Genomic DNA, 11,061 nt, shown 5'->3' on the forward strand with positions numbered 1-11,061 from the left:
TCCCTCAAGTGAATGCCTAAGTCTGTCTTTGCTCGGTAAGAATAGATACTTCCTGACTCCCTTTCCTTCTCTTCCTTCTTGAAGCCACCTCACCGTTTCTCCTGAAACTTATCTGGCACAAGGAGCTCCTACTGTCAGCTCTCAGGTCCAGCTGTTCTTTCTGTCATCTTAATGCTGGTCCAAACTGGTTTTTATTCTCTTCCTTGATGTTAGATTGTACACTGTCAGTCTTCTGTTGCTTACTGTGCTTCCCTCCTTTTCATCCATGATCCCAGGAAGTTGCCTTAGGCTTTCTCTCCTGCATCTTCTTCAGTGTGCACTCACTGTTTTTAATGAGAACTTGATTTTTGTTTGTGTATGGACATTTATCACTTGTCTTTCTTTCTGTCTTTGCTTTTGCTGTTTGCCTTGTTTGCTTGACCAGGAAGTACTGTCACCTGCGTACTGTAGGCAGGGTCAGCTCGTCAGTATCAGCTCAACATAAGACCACAGCCTCTTTCCCTTTATATAATGTCTACCCTTGAAAAATTATTACTGTTTGTTCAGTTGCACAAATCTGGAACGCTAAGCCCTTTCAGTTGATGAATTATTCATCTATTTATTTCCCAAAACTTATCTAATGATACGATAGAAACCCTAAGATTTAATAATGCTATTCTGTACTTTTGCTTTTTCCACAATCCTTTCAGTCTTTTTCTTATAACCAGTTTCCTTTTAAAGTGATTTTCTTCTTTGACAGTTTCATATGCGAATATAATGTACTTTCGTTGCTCTTCCCCTCTGCCTTCTCTTATCTCCCTTTGATCCTACTCAGTGCTCTCATCTCTACCAGTCCCTTTCCCAGATTCATGACTTCTGCTTTTATTTTGTGACTCGTTTAGTTTAACCAGCGCCATTTGTGTGAGCTTTGGATAAGAACTGTCTGGTGGGCCTGATGGTGAACTTCTTATTCTTTAAGTCCATCCTCTGTATAGAAGTCAGTGGTTTTACAAAATTCAGGTCTCTTCGTGTCTTCCCCCTCCCCCCTTTTCTTGGTGTGGTATATGTATTTGCATGTATTCGTGGGTGTTGAAGTCTATGCGCATGTGCATGTCAGGGACAGGTTGATGCTGGTTGTCCTCCTCATCAGCAATCTCCATCACTTACATTCTGGTCTTTGAGACAGTGACAGACTTCAGTCTGGAACTCACTGATTGGTTAGGCTGTGTGGCCAGTGAGCTCTGGGGATCTTTCCTTTCTGTTTCCCATTCTGTTAAGTATTGGGGTCATAGATGATTGTGGCCACATCCAGCTTTTTATGTGGGTGCTGGGGTTCCAAACTAAGATCCTTAGGCTTGTACAGTAAACACTTTACCTGCTGAGCCACCTTTCTAGTCCCTCAAGTTATTTTTCGTTTACTGCTGTGTTTGGGTTCTTCATTGTTTTATGGTAAAGTCCAGGTTTCTTTTTTAAAAAACATGTTTTTTGCTTTCATATATTTCATACATGTAAACGTTGTATCCCCTCCCACCTTTCCCAGGTACCTCCAACATGTTCTTCTGTCCCCTTCATGTCCCCAACATGTCCCTCTTCTGTTGTTAATAACCCACTGAGCCCATTAGTGCTGCTCGTTGGATTGTTAGCTGATCTTACTGACCTGCTGTTGTCCAGGTAATCAAAGCTGCACTGATTTCTTGAGTTCAGTAGCCATGTCATGCACGTCTCAGCATTCACAGCGCCCATCACCATCCTTCAGCTCTTATATTCTTCTTGCCTTTCTCCTGAGATGTTCTTTGAGCCTTGAGGTTAGGAATTGATATGGGTTTTCTCTTTAAGACCGAGTACTCAATAGAACTTGATTCTCAGCATTTTGACCAGTTATGAGTCTTTATATTAACTATTTACTACTACTTCACTGGCCAAGGTTGAAGGTAGTACAGATCTATGAGAGGCAGTACAGATTTATGAGTATAGGTATAAATATTTAGAAGGCATTTTCATGACATGTCATATAACAAAACAATAATAGTATGTTCCTCCCTAAGTCCTATAGCTTCCGGGGCCATGGGCTTTCAACCAGGTTTATAGAACCAGGTCTGAATGTCTTCCTGTAGAACAGGCCTCAGATCCAATCTAAAGGTAGTTGGTTACTCCTATAACCTTAATGCCACTGCTGTACTAGTGGGCACAGTAAGATATGTAAGAGTCTTTATAGGCTGCATTTCTTCTGTGTCCTCTCATTCTAATGGTTTCTTTGGATGAACACCATATTGTTTCCTTTGTTTAACTAATACAAGTTTTCTGAATGTGCCATGCTGGTTCTGTGCTTTTGTTTATGCTTTTGACTTAGCATGGGCTGTTTTCCATATTTAGTGTCTTTGTTATTATTTGCTGCTTACTCTTGAGTTTCAGCCCTAGCATTGCCTTGTCTTGTGAAGCCATATATGACGCCTTCCTCTCCTAGTTAAGCACTTTGTTTCTTTTGTGTCCCTATGTGCCACCCTCTATATTGTATAGGAGAGATTATAGTTTTGTATTACACTCTTTTTGTCTACATGATTTTTTCTTTTGAAATATTTTATTTTTTCTGTAGCTTCTAGCTCAGAGCCTGATGTATAATAGGTTTTAAATAAATATTTAATGAATGAATAAATGTGTTCTTGTCATTACTGTAATGGGAGGTTTATCCTCTTTTCCCAAGTTATAAATTTCTTACATTATACCTTGCTTACTTTTTTTGAATCTAGTCTTAAGTTTTGTTTAATTAAAATAAAGACAATATATTAACCTGAAATTGAAGTATGCAGTGAATTATTTTTTGAAGGCCCTTCCTTCAAAGGAGTAGGTGAATTATGTTAGTTAGAGAAAAGTGAGGTCACCATGTCATGTCTTGTGTCACAATCACTTTTTGGATATCAAAATTCCTCTTATCATTTTAGTTCATCAATCGAATTTAGTTTTCAGTGTATGTTCTCATACGTCCTTTTTAAAAGCATAACATTTAATTGTGTGTGCCTTTTAATGTTTGTCTTTGTTGGAACATTTTCTTTGTGAATATGAGATTCATGTGTATCCTATGTATAGTAATGGCATATCAAGGATGCCCAGTAAACAGCAAAATAAATGTACAGTGGTATAAGGAACATTGTACTGGTGTTTTGGAAAACATACATTAACTCTTCTAGAAAAGAGAATGTTTTTTATTGTACATTTTTTAGGTATTTTTTTACTTTCAGCCCATGTTTTATTCCCCATTGGTGGTAGAATGTTGACATATTTAGACGTATAGAATTCATAGAGAACATTTCTTTCTTTCTTTGCTTCCAGGGATTTGGAGGAACTATTTAACTGCAAAATAAGACATCTTACCCCAAATGTCTATAGCATTAGGTTAAAAATCATGTATTATCAAAACTGTACTTGAAAATTCAGAAGATGATCTTGGTTTAAGCTGGTCAGCATTTGAGCACTAGTTCAAGTACTTATCTACTTATGTTTGGATGCTACCTTATGCTTAGTAGCTTCCTTATGCTGTGGTAGGCACACAGAGACTACTGAAGGTCATTGGAGTCTTCCCTGATGTGTTCACTTGGAGTGAAATGATGGAGAGAGTCAGCTACAGCACTGATGGTTCTCTAGAAGTAGAACTTAGGAAGTAACTTTGCTTTGTTAAGTTTAAAAGTATATCTGATTAAAAAGCTGACCAATTACAAGTTGAAGGCCAGCCTGGGCTGCAAATTAATCTTTTCTTCCCCTACTTCTTAGTGTATAAACTCTCTAGTCTTCGTTTAATTTTCTCGAATGGTCTAAAAAATTCTGTTACTGGAAATTTGTTTAGGGATTCTTTTTAAGTTCTACACATATTTGGTTAATGTGTTTCTTCTGAGTTTATAGCAATCTCTCTTTGTCTGTTGAGGAAAAATCTGAGTTCTTTTTCATGTAGAAGATTTTCATATTCTAGATTTAACTGGTTATGTCCTGTGTTGCTTAGAGTTTTTCTGTTCCTAACTTTTCTTGTAAACTTGCAGGTGTAACAGTCAAGAGACTTGAGTAGCTTCAGATTGTTTCATAGGTGACTCTGTGTATTTCTTTTCATTCATAACAGGGTGTCAGGATTAATTTTACTTTACTGTGTTCTTATACTGTGTTGGAGCCTGTTAAAACTACTAAAATTAATTTTTTTTGGAAATAAAACTTCTATGCATGTCTCTCTGAATTTGCCAAGGTTCTCTAGGGAAATGGAATGGATAGAATATATGTTATAAAATGATTTATTATTATGTATTGTATATTATAAAAAGATTTATTAGCCCATGATAGGGCTTGTATAGTTCAACAATGACTACCTTTATGCTAGAGAAACTTAGAAGATTGTAACTGCTCAGTCCACAAAGCTGGATGGTTTAGCAGGTTCAGTCCAGTGCAGAAGGCCTGGGATCTCTTTCAGAGTCTCATTATTAGGTCCAGTTCAGAAGGCTGAAGAAGCTAGAATTTGGTGTCGGCTAATAGCAATAGTGATGAACACACTTGTTCAGGGAGAAGTGAAGGTAGGCAGGAACACTGTCCTTTCCTTGGCTCTCTATATAGAGCTACCTACTAGAAGGTACTGCCTACTCTGAGGTTGAATCTTGCCCTGTCTTAGAATTTCATTGCTGTGAAGAAACATCGTGTTCAAGGCAACTCTTATAAAGGGAAATATTTATTTGGGGATGGCTTACAATTTTAGAGGTTTAGTCCATTATCATCATGGCAGGAAGGAAGGCAGTGTGGAGGCAGATATAGTGCTGGAGGAGCTGAGAGTTCCACATCTTCATCTGAAGGCAGCTGGGAGGAGACTGCCCTCTGCAGGCAGTCAGGTGGATGTTCTGATTCCATTCTGGGCAGAGCTTAAGCATAGGAGACTTGAAAGCTCAACCATACAGTGCCATACTTCCTCCAATAAGGTCACACTTACTCCAAAAATGCCACAGCTCCTAATAGTGCCACTCCCTATGGCCAAGTATGGAAACACATGCATCTATAGGGCCAAACCTATTCAAACCACCACACCTCCTTAGCTAATCTTCTCTGGAAACATCCTCACAAATGTGCTAGAAGTGCATCTCTTCAGTGATCACACATTTTACCAAATTGACAATCAAGATTTACCATCACATCATTCTTACATCAGTCTTATTTAGGTATTTATTATTATGTGTAGTATATAGAACAAACTTGGTAGAGTAATGCATACTAAGTAAAATGAACAGTGTATGTGCCACTAGTGGATTCACATACCAGTAACAACCCATTCATGTTAAAGCCACTTACATTACTAGTCTCTAACACACTTTTTGTGGCCCTGACCTTACTGCTCATTTAATTTAATTTAGAGACCTTTCTTCTAGCATGCCTGATATAGACCATAGTATTAAGCTGTTGCATGTTGTGATTTGACAAGCATCAGTATTTAAAAAGTCTGCATTTATTTGTTATGTCTGCATCCCTCCTTATTCAGGTAGCTACAGAGGTATTAATTAATAGGCTTGGTCTTCATTCCATCAGTGGTCCCAGCTTCTTTTCCTAGCCTTTAGCATGTTAATGACATTTGCACCCTCTGTTAATTTGCATACCTGAACACTGGTAACATTTGAAGGAAATACATTTATTGTTTGGGCAGAAGAATTTGTGATTCTGCTTTCTATGCTAGTATTCTCACTGCCCTCTCAATTCAAAGTTCAGTAAGTTGTTCACTTTGACTGTACATTGATTAAGATGATGAATGTTCTTATATCACGAATTCCCAGAGCCTAACTTTTGCAAGGTTGGTTCCATTTGAGAAAAATTAACTTGACAGAAAAGATCAAGCTGATATAATAATGAGATTTTGTATTGAACGTTTTGTGTTCTTTTTAAAACCACGAAGAACCTCAAGTGAAATGTACAGTTTTAAATCTTTGAGGTTTCCTTTTTTTACTTAATCTCCATAATCAAGCCTTTCAGTCAGCTTATGTTACATAGGACACCCAGGCAAATATAGGCAAAGAGAAGGTGAGGAGAAATAACTGAATAATAGAAATTTAAAAACAAACAAACAAACAAACAAACAGACCAACAAATGATTTAGAATGGTGTAGAATCTGAATGTGAAAGTGAGGTTCAGGCATGCCTGCTTATGCCTGCTTAGTCATTAGCATTGCTGTTCAGTTAATTGCCCCTAGACTAAGTAGTGCTTATTTAAATCCCTAAAATTCTGGCAGTTAATAACCTTCTGAAAAGCATTAGCAATACTGAATAAAGAAGGTGAGTGGGCGGCTTCTTAGAGGGTAAAGTAATGGATATGAAAGGAGTTTGCTAAGGAGCAGTTCCCTGTTCCCTGCAGAACCTGGCTCCCGTCTTTATGCTCCTCCTGTAGGTTAGTCTCCTGCTTCCTTCCTTCCCGCTCGTCCCCACTGACAGTCTGCCTCCCAGTATATTTCATTCCTTTGTCATGAGCAGTCTGCACTGACCCTGAAATCACATGTGAACCCAAATCATTTCTGGTGATTTATGGACAGTATTTAGTTTTTAAAATCTTGATTTAGCTATGGGAGGTGGGAAAATCTATTGCCACATAATTATGGCTATTAGGTAATTAACGATAATATAATAAACATGGCTGTACTTATGTACATGCTCGATGATATTTTTCCTATTTCCTGTCCTTACCCAGATATAGATTCCTTTCAACCAAGAATCTTTGATTTACTAGGCTTAAAAAAGATCTTTTATAGTTTAGAAAATTTTTTCAAGTGTGTGATGCCAATTCGGTAATTATGCCATAACTTAAAAAAATATATAGTAGAAATGAATTCACTGAATCGTAGACATTTCCACGCTCTGTGCCATCCATTCTCAGTTCCCCATTAAAGCCCAGAAACAGTATTTATTAGAGATCACCATTAGAAGATGTAGCCAATATAAGCCTTTTCAAATCGTTAGTGATTGTGTCTTTAAGTGCATGTCAGGAAGAGTGCATCCGAGGTATCATGGTCACTGAAATGTGGTAGGATCACAGTGCTTGCTTATTTCAGAGCTACAGCAAATGTAGTAGAAGGTTCTCATGCATTCAGACAGAAGGTAATTCACCTTCCAGTGAAATAGCAGGGTTCACAAAGATACACAGGTTTAGGAAATTTATATGCAATATCAAAATAATTTCATTATAAGACCATAGTTCAAGATGATTGGCACCATTTGCTCTGTAATTATTTGTACATTTAGGATTCCATACATACTACTATAGGAAAACCTGCATTCAGTTTCAAACATCTTGTTTTCTTTCTAGTTGGCAGATCTAGAAGCATTTTGTAGCAACAGTATCTGGTTTTTTAACTTCTCTTTAGAGGGTGCTGGAAAATAACATGTATTACTTTTATTTTAGACAGGAAAGTAAGGCATGGAGAAGACTAGATTATCTCCTCAGTCTACTTCTGCAGGCAGGAGATGTTTTAGTCTTTCTCCTGATATTAGGTGACAGAATCTTTATTAGTTAGCAATGGGAAAATGACCACTACATATGTTATGCTATTGTTATCAATTTTCTTACAGCTATTCTAAAAGTACTTACGAGTATGGAAGCATGTTTTATGGAAAAGGTCACTATCAAATATGGCAACAGCAGTTGTCTGGCACTGGTATTGCTACTCTTCCTTTTAATATATAGGGCAAAGCTACTTGATCTTGATATAACTGCAGAATCTAATTTGAATTTACAGTCCTTTTGATACATTCATTAGTGGCTCAAAGCAACCATCTCTAAACACTGGTCCACAAAACAGTCTATTTTTTTTAGTCTTAATGTACTATGTTTATTCCAAGATGTAAAGATTAAATTAATTTTACATTTTGATTATTTTTGCATAGGAGTCATGGATAATTGTTTGCAAGTAATTAATATATATCACATTATTAAACTTATTTATAAATGTTAATCTTTTTCTTCCCTCAGATTCTGTCAAGTTTTAAGAACCAATGCACTTTATAGCCCATGGAAGAAAAAACACAAATCAAGACATTTTTGGGTTCCAAGCTGCCGAAATATGGAGTGAAATCTGTGAGAAGCACTTTGCAGCCGATGCCAAATGGGGCCACTGTGACTTTCTTAGGAACTTCCAAGAGTAGTAATGTCAAAAGTTACATAAAAAATAATGGCTCTGATTGTTCATTGTCCCATTCATTTAATTGGAGAAAAACAAATAAATATCAACTTGGTTCACAAAATACAGCAGGACTTAATAATACTCAAAGTACACATGATAAACTAATTGATCCTGAACAACATGCTCCTGCTCCAGGAACGCTGGATGGGAATGGGATAAAGGGAGGTTTGAAAAGTGCTTCCTTGTTCACATCCAAGTTAGCAAGACCATCAACCATGTTTGTGTCATCGGCAGAGGAGTTAAGTCAAAAATCTTTTTCTGGACCATCTAATTTGGGTAAATTTACCAAAGGCACATTACTAGGAAGGACTTCATATTCTTCGGTTAATGCAAAGTCACATTTGAATTCGTTTTATGGGAACCGATCCCCTGGTAACATACAGAAGCCAAGAGTGAACTCCTGTGCCAGCAGAAGTAGTTCTGGAGAAAGCTTAGCACAGTCCCCAGACAATGCTAAATCTATTACTTGTGAAAAAATGGTAAGGTCACAAAGTTTTTCACATTCCATTCAGAATCCCTTCCTTCCACCTTCATCTATAACCAGATCACATTCCTTCAACAGAGCTGTAGACCTTACAAAGCCTTATCAGAACCAGCAGCTACCAGTTCGAGTGCCCCTCCGGTCAGGTATGCTAACAAGAAGTTCTCGACAGTCAGAAGTACTCAATGGGAATGAACACTTAGGGTTTGGTTTTAATAGGCCATATGCTGCTGGTGGAAAGAAACTGGCTTTATCAAATGGCCCAGGTATATCGTCCACTTTGGTTTATAGGATGGGTCATCCCTCTCTACTGAAATCTAGCCGACCTCCGTTCTCTGGGTCTATAACAGTTGATAGTAATGAAAATCCACCTGCTGACATGTGCGAAGAGGAAGAAGGTGTGGTTTCAGCAAAGGACAGCTCTACTGGTAAAGACCAAGAACTAATTGAAAATGAAAGTTACCGAAGAGACAATGATCAGACTATGAAGCATGATTCTAAAATTAGGTACCTGAGTGATGATGTGGATGATATTTCGTTGTCATCTTTGTCATCTTCTGATAAAAATGATTTAAGTGAAGATTTCAGCGATGATTTTATAGACTTAGAGGACTCCAACAGAACTAGAATAACTCCTGAGGAAATTACTCTTAAAGAAGAAAAGCATGAGAACGGATCATCAAAGGATGTATTTGATTCTCCTAAGGAAAGTGAACAGATCTTCAGTAAAGCTGATGAATGGATAGACATAAGTGTCTCTGGTAAATATGACTATCCTTAACTTACGTGCTTTCCCTAGTGATTCCAGTAGAGCTACCATTTAGCATTGTCTTTGATAGACTGTTAGATGCTGTTTGGTTGAGAAGCTCAGTGTGGATGAGAGTGCAGCAGGACAGCAACCTTGCAGCTAGCTTTGACCCTGTGTTATTTTCTAGGATAGAATCAGTCAAGCTCTTCATACTTTGCCTTTTGGGGGCTGTCTTATCCATGCTGAGTCCTGCATTATATAGGCCATAGTTTCCAGACAGTTTTCCTCACTCTGCTTGGGAGTAGCTTGCCACTCAACACTAAACCACACCATTCACCATAGCCATCATTGCAGTCTGTTAAGAGTAAAGCTATATCAGACACCAGCCAGGTAACATAAGCATGTTTAGTTGAATGCTTTCTATCCTAGGGAACATTTTTGTTTGGCAGTGCTTATGTGACACTTCACTGAAGCGTTATTTACTTATGTTATTTAGGAGAGAGAGTGCCTATTAAACATTTCTTCTTAGACTTGGCTGTATTGGTACTTACTGCAGGATGAATGGTATTTGTTCATCTACCTGTAAAAAGAAGTCTGGAGGGAGTACACAAAGACATGTCTAGTCAACGGACTGGCTCACTCATAGTGAGGCAATAAACTGTCTTCAGGTATTATAAACTGGAAGATGTCTAGAACAAGTTGTCTTTTAAGGACATATCTGTGAGGTTAAGTAGCCTGCAGAGAGGAAGAGAGCTTCCTTAACAGTGGTTAAATACCTTGAGAAATATTAAAGGAATGTGAAGATATAAAAAATGTTGCAAAGTGAATTTTATTTGTACTACAAAATGTTTCAGAGGCTTATTTTTAAAACTTTGGTCTTTTTTTTTTAAGTTTATTTAGGATTTAGGAAAATGCTACAATTAACGGTTTTTGAACTAAATGCTGTTGTAGTACATGGGATTATTAGAGCTTATATTTTAGAAATGAGAAACGGCTGTGTTTTATAAATTCACATTTTTTCTTTCTTTTAAAATCATTTGAAGACAGGAGTGAATGTACAAAGCATACATCTGGAAACAACTTGATTTCGCCAGATACGGATTACAGAGCTGGGTCTTCATTTGAACTCTCTCCTTCCGATAGCTCTGATGGAACATACATGTGGGATGAAGAGGGCCTGGAACCCATTGGAAGTGTCCATCCTGTTGGCAGCTATGAGTCCTCCGAAATGAACAGCATAGTATGTATGGATTTCTGTACCCTTTTGGAGATCTTATTATATTATATGGACACATGATGGCACTGATAAATATTTTAAAACTAGAAGTCAACTTTCTTAATTAAGAATTGGGAATTCATACCTGTCTATTAATGGCAAAAATGTATAACTAAAACATCAAGAATATATGACATTTGACTACAAACACAAACATACACACATAATTTATTATACATAAAGACATTTGTGCTTACTGTATTGATCAAGTAAAGCTAAGAACATTCACAACATTTTAGTTGCCATATTGAGAAGTGCCACTTGGTGAAGGGATGTCAGAGATGGCACTTAACATGTGTTTTCCGCAGAAAGAGTAATGGATTGATGGACCAGTTGCTCCAGGACCAAGAATTAGCTGTTGACAAACCATGGATAGGCTGTGCTGATGTACTACCAT

General features: G+C 37.5%; 1 protein-coding gene across 1 annotated transcript in view; it reads left to right on the forward strand.

Annotated features, from left to right (window-relative positions):
* Positions 1-10,685, forward strand: part of LOC114639283 (serine-rich coiled-coil domain-containing protein 2) — a 29,896-nt gene extending 19,211 nt beyond the window's left edge. The window contains exons 2-3 of the mRNA XM_028788025.1: positions 7,949-9,401; positions 10,432-10,685. Of these exons, the coding sequence (XP_028643858.1) occupies positions 7,988-9,401; positions 10,432-10,685 (1,668 nt within the window). The 5' untranslated portion in view covers positions 7,949-7,987. The remainder of the gene's footprint in view (positions 1-7,948; positions 9,402-10,431) is intronic.
* Positions 10,686-11,061: the final 376 nt, after the last annotated feature.

The sequence above is a fragment of the Grammomys surdaster genome, unplaced genomic scaffold (genome assembly GCF_004785775.1).
Source record: "Grammomys surdaster isolate TR1022 unplaced genomic scaffold, NIH_TR_1.0 125692, whole genome shotgun sequence".
Lineage (NCBI taxonomy): Eukaryota > Metazoa > Chordata > Mammalia > Rodentia > Muridae > Grammomys > Grammomys surdaster.